This window comes from Parus major, chromosome Z, assembly GCF_001522545.3.
Source record: "Parus major isolate Abel chromosome Z, Parus_major1.1, whole genome shotgun sequence".
Lineage (NCBI taxonomy): Eukaryota > Metazoa > Chordata > Aves > Passeriformes > Paridae > Parus > Parus major.
The window spans coordinates 44,086,591-44,103,248 of NC_031799.1; the positions used below are offsets into that span (position 1 = coordinate 44,086,591).

The 16,658-nt window shown below is 39.6% G+C and overlaps 1 protein-coding gene across 1 annotated transcript in view; it reads left to right on the top strand.

The window, feature by feature from the left end:
- IDUA (alpha-L-iduronidase) overlaps positions 1-16,658 on the top strand; it is a 45,558-nt gene that overhangs the window by 22,054 nt on the left and 6,846 nt on the right. The window contains exons 3-10 of the mRNA XM_015653331.3: positions 9,762-9,844; positions 10,366-10,473; positions 11,121-11,216; positions 11,796-11,998; positions 12,430-12,609; positions 14,230-14,446; positions 15,033-15,248; positions 15,882-16,003. Of these exons, the coding sequence (XP_015508817.1) occupies positions 9,762-9,844; positions 10,366-10,473; positions 11,121-11,216; positions 11,796-11,998; positions 12,430-12,609; positions 14,230-14,446; positions 15,033-15,248; positions 15,882-16,003 (1,225 nt within the window). The remainder of the gene's footprint in view (positions 1-9,761; positions 9,845-10,365; positions 10,474-11,120; positions 11,217-11,795; positions 11,999-12,429; positions 12,610-14,229; positions 14,447-15,032; positions 15,249-15,881; positions 16,004-16,658) is intronic.

The window sequence follows — 16,658 nt, forward strand, 5'->3', positions numbered from 1 at the left end:
ACAAAACCAATGGATTAGCACTTACCAAAGGCACAAAGTAGCTGCAGTAGTTCCACAACAGCTTTTTATCAGCACCCAGTAGCACAGTACCTCAGGATCACAGCTTTCTATAAGAATAGATTAGAAATTGTATCATGATGTAGTGTGGGCCTTGCCAATTGGGTATCGCTCTCATAATGTTTACAGTGAGATAGTATAAATAAACACTAGCACTGGAAAAATCTTTGTCCTGTAGAGTGTAATCACAGGTAAAAGATAAACTTTCAATCATTACATTACAGAAGCTGGTAACCTCTGACTTCTTACTCATCTCTGCTATTCTGCTTTAATAGATGTTGTTACACTGTGTGGAGTTCAAATAGAATTGCAGTCCTGACGCAGCTTTTTACAGTCTTTTAAACAGTATCAGGGGTTTTATATACTTAATTCAATTAGATGAAAAAATACTCTTAATGTGTTAAATGAGATTAGGGCAGGAAATGTGTAGGACTGTCAATACACTTAGTGCTTCATTGTCAATGGTCATTAATTGAGATTTGTCCTTTGAAAAAGGATTTTTATTAAAATAAATCATGAGGGGGGTCTAGCTGATAAATCTTATATCATAGGAAAAATTTACATAAATCAGCAGGCACTGAGTGTAAAATGCCAGAGCTTTCCTGCCTTTTAAAAAATCCTGCCTGTTTCATCTCCAAATAGCCAGACCTGTAGAAACAAAGCCTGCTTGATGAAGAAGAATGTTTCTACTGATATTTGTATATCTTAGAGGGAAATTTAATGTAGCAAGGATGGTCTCTCTAGAATTCTGAAGCTTGTTCACTCATTCCTGGAAATTTTGTCTAATCTTAACTGGATATTGAAAACCCATTTCTGGGTGCAAAGAAAACAGATGATTTCTTACTGCATTGTGAAGTAAGTTTTCATATTTTATAAACACAAATGCATCTTTATATTGAAAGGGGAGATATTGTTCATATTAATGGAAGATTTTTAGGATGGGGGAAGAATGAAGGAAAAATGGTAATACATGAACATGATGATCATGGGATGTAAGAGCTATCATACTATATTTAATAATACACCACTAGTCTAACTTGTAACATCAAACCCAGGTTCAAAATAGAATTATCAGATCTCAGTTTGTACAGACTTGTAGGTTTGCATCTCATAGAGAACTGTCTAGAAATCCAACTGGCTAGTTTTAACTCCTTAATTGTAAGAGGTTTATTATATTTATATCCAAGAGTGAAGAGCAGACACTGGCATGCCATTTAAAAGCTGCTCTTTCCAGATTGGCTTATAGTGGTTCGTTGTCGGTAATACTCAGAAACCACTCATCACAAAAATTCTTCAGGATTTAGAATAAGACATGGAAGGCATATTCATTGTGCCTTTTCACCATCAGAAGTTACTAAACACTAGAAAGTTGGAAAATAAACTCAGTATCATTTTGAAAACAGGTGATATATTCAAGTTAGATATAAAGTTGCCCATGGGGGATCAAGGATTGTTACAGAAAGATACACCTGAAACTTTATCTGATATGCAGATAGGTCCAGCAGGTGCTAGACTTCATCAGACACTGTTGTGCTATCTGTATACACATCAGCTGAGAAATCTAGCTGCAAATCTTCACACCTTCAATATTTACCTCCATGTTTTTCTTAGACATGGTCCATGTCCATTATGTGCTCCTTAGTACATATCTTGACAAGTGAAAACAAGTTTTGAGAACATGAGATGGAAAAAGTTAAAATCCTGGTAAAAGTAACACATTGTGCATTAATGCAAAATTTCAGGTCCAGTTACAGTATGTGCATGAGGAACCAAAGTGCTTGCAAGAGCACACTAAGTAAAGCATTGCTAAATTTGGTTCTTGTTGCATATTTGACAGCAGGGAGGGTAGTTATTCCCTCAATATTATGATTTATACAACAGTAAATAAGCTATGTTCTGTGATATAGTTGGAGTCACATACTTTTGGACTGTGTACTTTCTCATACAGCTAGCAGGCAAAATAATAGATGGAGCACAAACAGTAAATAAAGATATGAACATGAAGGAGTAATAATACCAGAACTGTGAAATAAAAACAGTTAGTCAAATATGTACCATGGAGGCTCATTTCGGAAGGTGCAGTATTGTGTGTACTTGAATTAGAATGCTGGATGCATACAGAGAACTGTTCTGTCACTGCTGGAGAAGAAAAGTTCAGTGACAGCTTTCCCAGGCAGTGCCAAAAGGAGTTACATGCTTAAAGTAAGCTAGTTTTAGCATTTGGTTTCTCTTCCTTGCACATCTTTAGTCTTCATTATTGATGAAAAATGCCTGCCACCCCATTTCAAAACTTTTGCTTATAGGTGACATTATTTGGAGTTCCATCATCCAGCAATGAACATATTACTTGTAGCCAAGTGTTATGCAGAAGGAAATCTGATTCATACAACAAACTCAATCAGCAAGGTATCCTCTATCACTCATCTCACATACAGTGACTGAACCTTTCAGTCACTTGCAAAGCCTTTAAATTTGTAGTGAAGAATCAGCTGAAAGCATTTTCTGCTATTTCACCTTATTATTTAATTGTTCCCTTTGCAAGTGAATGTGAACGTAACAAACCTGAACAAGGGATCACAAGGTCTCACAACACTGAATTATCCATATCTAGGTGATCTGATTGGCTATGTTCACATGTCTAGAGAGGTCAGGTACTAAAATAGCATATGCCTTTGCCTAAATTACTTCGATAGCCTGTTTCCTTTTTTACGTCTGGAATTTGTTTTAAAGGGGAAGAGGGATATGGGGGGGGAGAAGAGACAGAACAGTTTAACATTATTTTCCGAGGCTAACTCACCTCAGCACAGGAAGCTGTTGGTGCTTTGTCTGCCTCTCTCTTCCCCTCACACACAGCACGCTCACTGCTGAAAGAAGGGTTGAGACTATGCTCACAAAAGCAGGCTGAGTAAGAAATGGAAAATCATAGGCCGTGATTAGCATCAGATTGAAAACATCCATTGTTTGCTTGCACTTCTGTGCCTGTGAATTTCAGCCAGATCACAGCAAGGATTTTGTGAGCTGCTTTGCAAGGTGAAGCTCAAATACTGCTGATTTCAAAGAGCAAAGACGCTTATTAAGATGCTGTATAAATCAAAGTAAATTCTATTTTTATGTATTTTTAAAAAAATAAAAGATTCAGCTGAATGCACAGCCTCTTGGCTGGCTTGTAGAAGAGACAGTGATTTCCAGTAAATAACAGCTGATGCATTCTCCATATTTGCAGCAGTTTATTCCTAAGTCATAGAGATTCATTCCCATCCTTCTTTTTGCGCATGTACCGTGCTGGTTGGTTGTGTGGCTGGATTAACTGTGACAAGCTGTGACATCAGCAAAGGCTGGATGCTGCCTGGCTCCGTGATTTTGTAGTGCAGCCTCCCATTATTGCTGGGCTGACTCACTCCTGCTATAGGGTGAGCCAGCACTGACTGAAGTGTTGAGCAGTGTGCTTCTGTGCAGAAGCTGTGCCATAGTTGTAAAGCAAGCAGATTTTCTAATTCTGCTTACACAAATGATAGAGCTGAGAAGCAAATTCAGAAGAAATGTTAATACTAATAGACACAGAAGTGGTGAAATATATGAGTTATTTAGTGTAGTAGTCATTGGTCTTTGAAAAAGCCTCTGAATTAGGTTTTTGGTCTGCAAAGCCTGTGAAAAGCTCAGGCTTTGTTTTGCTTGGGGACCACCACAGAGGAAGAATCAGTGTTCATCAGACTGAAAACCAGCAAGTTATCATGGTATTTTGGATTATGGGGATTTCGTGAACAGGAGCCAATTTACTTTACCTGTAATGATCACAGGAAGTGAGAGTGAGTGGAACAAGAACATGGTGGAAACAGCTCTAGTGTGAATGAGTACTGTATTGCTAGCTTCCACTCAATTCTGGAGGGGTAATGGTTGTTTATTAATAACAGAGGAGTCTACCAATTTCTTAGTTATTGATCTTGTACTTAAAGCTGAAATACCAAACTAGTAGGATTTTTGGTTGATGCTGAAGAGACCTGGCGAGAACTGCTGAGAACTCAGCTTCTGGAAAGGTGGATGCTAATGAGAGCTATTCTGCCCTTTGTATAATCTGAGGCATCATTTCAGTAGTGCTCACAGTCCCTTAGGATCTGGTTTTTAAGGTCCAGAGGTTTCATAAGTACTCAGCAGAACAAGAAGCTTATGTAGACAATTGGTTGGTTTGGAGCAAACTGTCTTTGTGAAAACCTGACCTTTAAGCTGGCTTCATTTCATTCCTCATAGCTGCAAAAAGTAATTAGAAAAACCAAGGAGGCGGGATCTTTTTGTGTTGTAAGAGGCACTTGGGGGGCAGCAAGTTTCCCTTCTGAAAAAAATAAACTTGCTGACATTTTCTGTCCAGAGCTTTTCACCTTCATCTTGTAGATGCTCTCCTCTTAAGCTTACATGCCTCCCTGTCCATTTAACAGCCTCTTCTGGTTAAAAACCAAGATGGGTACTTCTGAAGACCATTTCTTCTGGAGGACTGTGTAGCAGGAGGAATTTGAAATGGCATAGATTACTGTTGTTTGTTCTGTCAGCAGTTACCATTGTGGGAACATTTGGAAGTTTGTTGTTTCCTTCCAGTGAACAGCTTGACTTTGGACACTAAACTCCTTTCTAGGGTAGATGGACACTTGTTGTGTTCTGGAGTTTTATGATCCCTAAAATGGCATCTATGAAATGGATTCTAGAAAGGTGGCAAGCAATTGCTTGGGACACTGTATCTACGGATGCTCCTTACAGTAGTCACTTACTTCAAGAATTGTTTTCACTTCATTTAGTATTGAGAGGGGGAATTTAATTATCATGCATATTTACACTCATCAAGAACAACAGTGATGGTGTTACCATTGGTCCACATCCTGGACCCTGACACTGTGGACAAGAATGTGTGATTGCAGGAACCCTCTTACAAGGGTGGGCAAAGACGGTCTGGCACACAGCTAGAGATCTTTATCAAATTAATAGTGTTGTGTAATATGATCATTATCTCAGCAGAGATACTAGATACTGCTGTAGCAGGGTAGTCTCTTAGCCTGCGTGTTGCTTCTCAAAGATTGTAACGCAGAAAACCTTCAATGGAGAAAAGGGTTTTTTAGGTGGCTCTTTCATGGAGTTCATTCACCTTCCAAATGTGAGGTTGGCAATAGTCTGCTGAACAATTCTACAGGCGTGAGTTGCATCTCTCCTCTGCTAACACCTTGTGCCAGTTTTCTGTCCCTTCCTCTTGATTACATTTGCAAGTAGTTGAGCAGTCTTTCAAAGAAGAAGCTCCTAATCAGGATGTAAGCAGGCTATGCTGCTGTGGGAGTGGTGTTAGCCAGCCACTATGGCTAATCTGCCATAGAAAAGAAAAGCTGTTCTCAGATATTGATGGAAGCAAGCTAGATAGCTTTTGGTGTGTGTAGTAATTGTGTTTACCAGAAATGCAAAAGGGAGACCACACTAACTGAGTGAGAATATCAGGATGAGGACAAGTAGTATTCTAGTATATTGGTATTTCCCAACCTTGATCCTAGGCTGTCTTCAACAGAGCATCTCTATTGATGGTTACCGTACATGGTACATTTGAATTCCTAAATGGGCTGTGACCTACTGACAGGGGTCAGCCACAAGGCTTCCTATCCCAGGAGATATGGTTCAGTACATTATAATAAAGTCTGATAAAGTTATCTTGACATGTTATCAGAGATTCAGTACTTGACTGAAGATCACCTGGAACGGAAACACTCCCTGCCTGTGGTTTTTGTTCTCTCTTCTCTGTTGATAAGATATTTGGTCCAATGTCTGTGTGTGCACATGGTTTCCAGGACATGCAACTGTATTCCTGGAAGGATCAGCGCAGGGCTGAAGAGAAGCAATAGATGCTGTGATGCTGGGCATGGGAGGGAAGCAATAGGTGTAGGCTAAGGAGTAGTATCTGCAGCTGTGGTAGCTGGAGTAGATCTGGCTCTGATGCAAGGTGTCATCAGCTAAAGCTGTCTTACCTCTGGTCTCCCAAAGGATTCAGTTTGTGAATGGGAGCAGGCTGAAAGTGGCATGGATTAGAAGCACAACATGACTATCTTACCACACTTTGACAAACTATCTAGTGCTACCTGTGCACCTGTAAATAATTTCTCTCCATTCTTGAAAAAAATTTACTTCAGTAATAGGAAGTAGTTTAAAGCTGTTAAGATGGGCCTGTAGTCTTTGGTTCAGCAAAGGATTACCCACAAAGCAAACCTTTCCAAGGAAGGGAGCAACCAGATTTTGTGACAACCAGCAGACACCCCTCTGTACTCATCACTGCTCTTCATATTCACAGCATGTGTTGCTCCCAAAAGGCAGCACGTGGATCTGGAACTGAGACCATGATACAGACTGGAAAGATTCCTCACTAGCAGGCAACAGTCTCTGGAATATAGCAGCCTCAGGCCTGGTGCTTCCATGGGCCTTGGTGCTACTGTGCCAGTAAGTGTGCTTTAGTGTAGTTGTTTATAATGACTGAAGATGAAGAAAGTCTATCTGGTAAGCTTCCCAGAAAAATCCGAGCGGAGAAACATTTGAAAGCCAGGCACAGACAGGACAGTGATTGCTGCTTGACCTTCAAAATACCTGACAGCAAACAATGAACAATCCCAGTCTTGAAAACATTCAATGAAATGAGTACAGAACCTTCTGAGCATTTATAAATGTGGTGTCTAGAAACCACGACAGAAAGATTGGAAGAAGAGCAGGCAGAAAACTGACTGTAAAATTCTGTGAGCTTGAAACTAAGAGCTCAATCATAGGTTCATGATGTTCCATAAACAGTTTAGATGTAGAAAGATGTTTTGAACAACTTTGGCAACGTAACGTGGATTTATTATCCTCAGCCGTGGATTTACCTTGTCACATGCCCATAACAGTTTTGATCTGGTCTTCAGTGTCCTAAAATTGTCTTCAGAGCACTCCTGGCAAGGGCTTGGCAGTTGAGCCAATCTTGTCCATGCAGAACTTGTGTAAATAGTACCAGTTTCTGTGCCTCAAGTGCAACAGTCAGCATGGCTTCCAGTCACTACATGGCAGGCAGCCATGCAACCCAGATTCTAGCGGGACTGTGTATGCTGTAAAAAAATGCATTGATCTCACATCAGAAATGTAGTATAGGTAAGGATAAGATCAAAATCCGATGAAGTGTCAATCTGTCAGTCAAGCAATCATTTTATTAATGGAAGCACACTGTCTGGTCCACTTGGGAGGAAGAAGAGATTCTTATAAAGTGACAGGTCAGCCAAAGAAAGTAAGTGCCTCTACACCTACACACATAAGATCTCATGTACCATCACTCAGTCATGGTTGTCAATGGCATCCTGTTTTGAATGTGTTACTTAATTGGTGCAGTAGGAAAAATGTAAATGTCCTTGGATCTTAAGTGTACAGGTATCAAATAAAAGGTTTAATTTATGCATATTTTTTCGCCTAATACTGTGTAGACCTTAGACTGAAGTCAGGAAGATGCGAGTTCCTTCGTCTTTATCTGTATGGCATTACTAACTTTTTAGAAGAATGTAGTTAATCATTCTTATACACACTGAGTGTAAGTGTGCATGTAAGCAAATATTTCAATAGAACACAGAGTACAACTGGAAATAGTTAATGGATTTCAGAGAGCAGAACTAGTTTTAGCAAAAAAAAAATTGCCTTTGAACTTTAGAGTAGGACTTTTATTTTTAATCTCTGCGTCAGCAAAAAAAAAAACCAAAAAACAAAAACTGGCTCCAAATGGCCATTCTTTAGTTCAACAGTGACTTTTAAAATACTTTTAAGTATTTTAAAAATCAAATAAATTTCTTTCTGCTATTTGCGTCTTTTACCAGCTGCACCATTTGACTTGGCCAGGAATCCTAAACTCAATGACTGCATACATTACAATTTCTGTCATGGTAGTAGGACACACCTTAAAAATAAAAACCTGCTTCAGGTCTTTGGTAAATGAGTGTGACCAGGCTGGGGCTAAGATTGTGTGCTTTGTTCCATAACACATGGAGCTGGCATAGTGGATATGGCCTATGTTACACTTACTTTGCCTGCCTTGTCTTCCTCTTCTGGATCCTGATCAGAGAGTTTTCTTCTTCATGTTGCACAGTTCCCTTGTTTATTCCCTAGGCAATTCTGTCAGCCTTTCTTAATTCTCTAAGAATTTGGAACTGCTATTACAGTTTCTTCACTGAAACCTCTCCTTGATGAGAAAGCACGGAGGAAGAGCCTCCATGAAAGAAACTCAGAAATGCATGGGGAGGCACAGAAAGAAAAAAGTTGTGACTATCAGCACAGAACCCATCATTGATTTAAGAGCTCTGTTGATGGCCCCCCTTTTCATGTCTAATCCTGTTTGCTTGTCATGCTATGCTAGCACTGATCAGTTGCAAGAACTGTGATTGTCTCTCCACCTTCCATTGTACTGGCAGCATTGCATCTGTAGTGCACTTGTGTAGCTTTCCACCCAAGCAAAGGCAAAGTGCCTAGGAAAGAGCAGGCAAGACTTCAGGAGAAGTGGTCAGGCTGCACTGTACCAGAAAAATTAGTTGTGCCCTGGCATGGCTGAAGAAATCAGCTTTGAGAGGGGTTGCCAAGGCTTCACTTAGTGCCACTGTGACCAGGGCTAGACTTATGTCAAGGGTGCTTAAAAAGTCTTCTGCTGAGGTTGTCCTGAGGCCAGAATTTGGCTGTCAGGCCAAGGCTTTTTCTTGGGCCAAACAGCAGTAAGTCACCCTAACAGAATGTTCTCAACAGAAATTCATTGTTAATTCCTATTTGGCACTTCATACTGGCAAAAAAATCCATTCCTTTCAGATTTCAGTAAATCAGGCCATAAGTTCAGAAGTTGTGGGAAGTTGACCCATATAGTACCCTGCATTTGTTTCTGCTGGATACCAGGCAAGAAAAGTCTTTCAGGAATTTAAAGCAAATCTTCTAGTGTATCACATGTAAATTGCAAATGCCATTTTTCATCCCCTGGGAACATCATCCTGTGTTCCCATCCACATGCATGCCCACATTTTGGTACCTGGGTTCCTGCAAGAATCCCTGACACAAAGGAATGCATCCTAATGTGCTAAGTCTTCAGATGCATTTATTCAAAGCTGGATGAAAGATTTGCAGCCTGAGATCCTTGGAATACTGGAGAAATACTAAGCAAATGCTTACAATGAGGTAAAAATTACAGATATTGTGTGTATAAATTCAGCATTCTTTGAAGGATACAAAGTTATTTTTCATCTGAACCTAAATCCATAAGGAGTGCTTGTAAGTAATCTGTATTATGCGGATTAGGAGTACATTAAGAAAGACTTCATATGGGGCAGTGTGAGAAGAGTTGGCCCAGCAGTGGGTAATCCAATGGAAACTGAATAAACAGCTTAAGCAAAAAAATAAAATCTGTGTAAATTTTACTTCAGCAAAGAGTTAGAAATCTTAATATTCTGTAAAAAATCAGAATTCAGCAAGCAGATCCATTATATTGCTGCTGAAAAAGAAAAAGGTCATGGATTTGTCAAGAGACATGGCTTGCTTATGATGAACACCTGTTACTTTAGAGGAAGGAAGTTTGTATACAGTTCCAATAACCCACGTTTCATGTAAATTTTGGGAAGGAAGCCTGACTTGTTATCTGTTAATCAAGTCCTATCTTTCCTATGATATTTACAGCTGTAATTTTTATTACCTCTGTTCTTCAGAGTGGTGAATGGCAAACTTAACTATGATTTTACTGCCTTGGATAACCTTATGGATCACCTGTGGGAAAATAAGCTGATTCCAGGTAAGAGCAGCTCCCTGCCTCCACAGCTCGGTATATCTGTTTGTCCATATTGTATAATCATTAGAATACTCTTAAAGAGCTTTTCCAAAGCTGGTTTTGATAAAAATTGCCTTTACATCATGTCCATGTCCGTCTCCAATGTGTGAGCAAAATGGTATTACAGCAGTTAACACAAATGGTTTTACATTGCCTTTGAAGGCAGTTTCAGATGGTTGAACTTGTAAATGAGATCTCTTGAAGAGAAGATTGTACCCATTGACATATGCCTAAAAGGGTCTGAGAAGCAGATACTTCAGATATAACTTCCCATACATTTATTCAAACATCCACTGTTTTAAGTTTCCTCTGAGCCCTGCATTTATGTTGACATAAATTCTATGCTCTGACTACTATAGTCGCTGACAAGTAACAAATAAACAACCTCAAATCTGAAATTGGGTGGGAACATGTGGAAACAGGAAGGAGAACCCATTTAAGGATGCTTCTTCATTAACAAGTGTGTTTTCTAATGTCTTTTTTAGGATTTGAATTGATGGGGAATCCATCAGGTTATTTTTTAGATTTTGAAGATAAAGAATGTGTAGTACAATGGAGAAACTTAATTACTGTTCTGGCCAGGAGATACATAGGTAAGTTATGAAAGAAAAGCCTTGTTATTTGTTCTGTTGTAATCCATTCTAGCTGTTTCAAATAGTTTTGTGTAATATGATCAATTTCAAGACCCTGGATTTCAACACAAAACCAAGAAACAAACATTCCAGAAACAGACCATGGAGACCATGGGATAATAGTTCCTCTTTTTACTGATCTGTGGCCAGCATCCAGCATGAGTAGAGTGTTCTGGGTATTAGATTTGACCTGGCTCGAAGGACTGACTTTTAACCTTGTTATATTGTTGTGGTTGTAAACTACCAGCTTTCACTGGAGCATGATAACCTGAATACTTCTCATATGCCAGCTTCAAATATTTCTAACAAGACAGAAGGATTAGAATTAAGGGCAGGTGAGTGACTTAATCACAAAGCTGTAAGTCATCTCCCTCTCACTTTCCATCTTTTTCAAACATTTGTGCATTTCATTAAAAATGAGAAATCATTTTGAAACTCGCAAATCACATTTCCCTCATTATTAAAAATAATGAGGAAAATTATGTCGTGGTAGTTCTGGGTGCTGAGCCTCACCTGCAGGCCGAACTAATAGAGTTGTGTGTATAAGACACTTATTGATAATATTGTCTGGATATGCAGCTCACTGATAAATGAGTCCTCTCCTACAGATAGGTATGGATTGGAGCACGTGGCTAAATGGAATTTTGAGACATGGAATGAACCAGACCACCATGACTTTGACAATGTGTCTATGACAGTAAAAGGTGAGCATGTTTTGGAGCACTTTTGAGTGTGGTGAGGTGAGACAGGTGTGTGGGGTGAGCAGAGGGGTGACAGTGAGATTTAAGTTATACTGACAAAGAAGTAAGATAGACAGGCGTGATAATGAATGTGGACCAAATCTGTTTTGCTAAGGTCATGTTACTGACTGCACTTTATTCCCTACTTGGATATTTCCCTATATGGGGTTGTGGCACAGAAGAAACAAAACGGGAGTTACACTAAGAAGATGCAATTCATTAATTTGCTATAAGGTGTAGTTAGTAGCAGTAAAGGAGAGAAGGGTGGAATAAGAGGAAAACTCACTGAAGTTGCATGCTTTGAGAGTTGAGTTTGAGTTACATGCTTTTTTCATGCTCATACAAGACCTTTAGAAGAACCTTGTGAAGGCAGCTTAGGTTTTGATGTCTTCTTGTGTTGTCAGTGCATAGGAAAGGGTAGTCCCAGTTTGTGAGGTCTTGCCAATAAATCAAATAATAGGATTATAACATCTCCTTGTAGTTTTAGATCCAGTTTCTGTTTTAAGGTACTGTCTTTGATATATTAATCTGCTTGGACTTCAGGGTTTCTCAACTATTATGATGCTTGTTCAGAAGGATTAAGAGCAGCCAGTCCTTTTCTAAAATTTGGAGGGCCTGGGGATTCCTTCCATCCCTTACCCAAGTCGCCCATGTGCTGGAGTCTTCTGTGTCATTGCTACAATGGGACCAACTTCTTCACAGGGGAGACTGGTGTAAGGCTGGATTACATCTCTCTCCATAAGAAGGTTAGTCAGATTTCAGTTTAAAGCCATTTTTTCAATCAGTTCAATCAAAGTTACATTTTATTCTGATCTACAAAGATGGTGATGATAGTGATGAGTGTCTAACCTATAGAAGGAGGCATGGCTACCTATTCTTGCAAAACTTTGAAGATGTTCAGTTACAAAGCTTCAACTGAAAGCAAATTTGTCTTTGCCTAATTCCCGAAGGGAAGCAATTCTTCTAACTTACCTGTTTTATATTCTAGGAGGAGTTCATGCAAATAGCACATGCTATAGTAGATGAGGTAAAAATACTAATTTTGTTGGTACACAGCAGCTTGGTGACCAAGGAATGTGTTTTCAGCATATGTTTTATTTTTATGACTCTAGGTTATATGTGTATGTTTAGCACTGTTTTCTCACTACCACTAAGCAGATGTGAAATATTGTTGCAGGGAGATGGGAATTCTCTCTACATCTTGCAACAAGAAGTAGAAGCAGTTCAACAAATTCAGAAGCTGTTTCCAAGTTTTTCTTCTGTTGCCATATATAATGATGAAGCAGATCCAATGGTTGGATGGTCCATTCCACAACTCTGGCGAGCTGATGTGACCTATGCAGCTATGGTTGTAAAGGTGACAGTTCATTGGTAGTTTTGGCACAGTAGTGTCCCCTGATGTATAATGCAGTAATAAAAACAGACTTAACAGTTAGCTTTTAAACAGCTACTCAAGCTAATAGGTGCTAAAAATGGAGATCTTCCTTCTGATACAGTGGTTTCCCTGAATAGTCTGGTTTTAGTAGCTTGATTTAATTTGTATTACTTCATCTTTCTGAAAAAAAAAAGTCCAACCCAGAACCAAACTGAGAACCTGTCAGAGAAGTGCTAGAGAACTGAGTTGGAGAAGGTATACAGTCCCCCAGTTATACCCATCTGATATGATTACTGCCACACTTGCCCTCTCCTTGTAATACTGCTCTGGTGTCAGTACTGCTGGCTGTCACGTCACATATGTGAAAATTATTTCCCAGTTCCTTCATAAGTTTATCTCATCAAGAGATGTCAGGTATAATAAAGAAGTTCCCTGAGCTCTCAACATACTCCATTCTTTGGTTTGAGGTACTGGCTATACACATCATCTTATTAATTACTGCTAGTAATTACTGATGTTGACCAGAAAAGCAGGAGGAGAAGAGAATGCTCAGCATTCCCACCTCTGCAGTAATTGCACCTTGGCCCCAGAGCAAGCTCAGCTCTTCCCCTGCATGGCAATAATTTCCACTGCGGGCCTGGTGCTTTATGAGCCACTACCTTAAACAGCACATAGAGTCCAAGGGTTTCCGTGCAAAGGAGTAATACCCAAACACAGGAGCATGTATGCCACCCAGAAAAAAGATGCATCTTATCAGCTGCTCCTGATTAGACAAAAGGCTTCCAGTTCTCTGAGACTGCATATACAAGCAGTCTTCTCTAAGGCAACAAGTCATTGACTGCATCACAGAGAATTTGCAAGACAAAACAACAGTGTTTATAGTGATGTGGTGATAAGAAGGGAGAAAGAAAGTCACATCCAATGGAAAAATTAACACTTGGTTGTATAGAAGCTGAAGCACTGTGTTCCTTCAGAGACAACTGTGAGACTGTTCAGTTGTCAGCCTTCTGAAGTTCTGTTTAATTCTGATACTCAGGCACAATCTAATAAACAGAAAACTTAGGAACTTTGGTGTTTTGCAGGAGAGCAGTATAGCAACCAATGAAATACCAGGAGAATTAATTCCAAGTTAGCACCAAGTGGGAAAAATTACCAATTGACAAACAGAATCCAGGACCAGCTCACAGACACTGATGTAGTGGGTATAAAGTAACTCCAGATTTGAGAACCATTTAAATTTAATTCAGATAGTAAATCCTGATTAATAATTAAGTATTCAAGACAGAGGAGCATCATTTGTAGTGCAATAGACAAGGAAATGTGTTCATTATTTATGAAGAGTACTAGTGATAATTATTTCAGAGACTTACTTCTAGCAAAACTATGCAGGTACTTGAGATTTTACAATGATTGTTATATCACCTAAAGTACAGTTTTTCCAAGACTTACGCTAACAATTATTTTCTTCAGTCTTTTTTAAAAGGCAGAGTGACAGTTCTTTGCAGAATTCTGTAAAGATTAAAAAAAAAAAAAAAGTGCAGGGACTGCGTGTTTGTTGGCTGTTCTCCAAGGTGAAGGTTCATTTTCTCTATGACTTTGCAGGTAATCATCCAGCACCAAAACCTGCTCATTTCCAAAGCTAACAACACCATCAACTACTCGTTGCTGAGTAATGACAATGCCTTCTTGAGCTACTACCCCCATTACTTCACCCAGCGGACTCTGACAGCACGTTTTCAGATGAACAATACAAAACCACCTCACGTCCAGATGGTGCGGAAACCAGTGCTGACTGCAATGGGCTTGCTGGCACTGCTAGGTATAGTAACCACTGATTAAAGAGCACATCAATAAGTCATCCTACCTAGAAGTTTCTAGTCAAAGAAAGATGGTTCCAGCCATCTCACTATTCATAAAACCATGAGTTCTCCTAGCTGTGTTTGCTAGCTGTGTTAAGAAAATGAAACATAATTTTCTCAGAGAGATTGATAGCTCAGAAAATATTCCTGAGGGCCTGTTATCCTTTTGATTTAACTTACTGCTTTGATTATATCCTCTGTGTGCCAACCACTCATTTTTTGTTGACTGGTACTTCCCTCTTGTGATGCAGGGGGTATATCCCATCAGGCTGCAACTGTCTTTAAGAAATCCCTGCAGCTGGAAGACTCATGCAGCATATTACAGGGAAAACCTCATTCACTGTCACCTGTTTGCATGTTGCTAGTTGAACTCTTTAGCATAAGAATTGCTGTGGTTGTAAAATAGATCTGACTGAAGGCTGCAGCTGGTAAAATAAGTCTGAGCATAGCTCAATCTATGCTCTACCCATTTGCATGCTTTGACCTTGCAGCTTCTGACATAGGACTGACTACCAGTGATTGTTACTGTTGTCATGTTTTTTAAAGGAGAAAAGCAGATTTTTGCAGAAGTGAAGATCAGTGGATATGAAAGTGCTCAAAACAGCACAGTTGGCGTGCTGGCCTCTGTGCACACACCAAGTGAGACACAGCCCTCAGACAGCTGGCAAGCTGCAGTACTGATGTATTCAAGTGAGGATAACAGGACTTCATCCAACATCAGCGCTGTCACAGTGAATGCTACCCACTTCCCCAAACTTGGAGGTAAACAAATATCATGTAGACAGCTCAGGTAAAGTGATCATTAGGACAGAATATCAGCTGGAAAACTTCTACTGAGTCACCTTTCATTGCAAGAGTGAATTTAATTTCCGTACTTCTCTCATCTTTTGTGCACTCCTAGATTTTCAGAGGTATAATGGTGTTCTTCTTTGAAAGGTTCATTCCTAATGCCTACACTTTGATCCTGGCTTATTTGGTAGCTGCCAAAACACTATCTTTTTGGAAAACTACTGATCTCAGGGTACTTGGCAGGATATTGCTGGGCAGCAATTCCCTTAATGAGATGACACTGACAGCCAACACACGAACATAGAATTGTACAGTTGATGCAGTTACCCAACAAATGCCTGCAGCACCTGTGCAAAATGAATATTTCAGTTCTGGTTGTGGAAGTAATAGTTTTAAGTGTAAACTTGGCAAATGTAAATTGTAGAACCTCAAGAGAATGCTAGCCATGGGGCTTTCTAGTGGAAGTCAGGCTCCAAAGTGCTGAAATCACTTTTGAAGAAGTTAGGAAACTTTTGAAAAGGTAGACTTACACACCTGATAAATTTATTCTTGTTAACCTTTAAATCCAAGTGAAGAGTTTATTTTCTTTTGTTTCTGTTCCTACAGAGCTGGTGTATGTGACATACTACATGGATAACAACCAAACCAATCCCTTTCTGAAGTGGAAAAACCTAGGAAGCCCTGATTTTCCTTCTCCAGAACAGTTCCAGCAAATAAGGGATGCTGAGGTATGATTATGTGTTTGCTTGGAGTGTTGTACAGGTAAAGTTCTTGTGAAAAAGACAAGAAATCATGCCCATAGTCAAAATTTCCTTAGCCCACAGTCATTCACTTTTTATATACATAAAAAATTCACTTTCAGTCCTGCAGATAAGTATAGCTCATACACAACTTATACCTTTGTGTTTATGTTGTACAACCTCTTTACTCTGGGCCTACCCATAAAATAAGAGGAACAGCTGCTCCTGGGGAAGTTCTGCCTTCTCTCAGAATCTTGAGTGAGTTTTGGACTCTTTCTGTTCCATTTCCCCAAGTAAGTCACATTGGCCTGTGTATGTTACAGAATGGCCAGATTCCTGCATTAGAGAGTTGAAATGAACCTCCTTAATAATAGAGAACAAACACCTCCCTGAGGTGAAAACTACCCAGTGCAAGTTCAGAAAACTGTGAGGGGCTCACAGGGAGACCAACAGTTTTCCCTCATCCTCACTGGTGCTGAATGCACCATAGAGATAATGAAGGAGTAAGTCTTCTCTGAGAACTCCTCTCCCTGTGGATTAAAGTCATGTAGAGATGATTTACTGTATGGGAGCATATGTGAGCATATGTCACTTCAGTTCCCCCTACCATAGTTTCCCCTATACATTCAGACTCTCAGGTTAA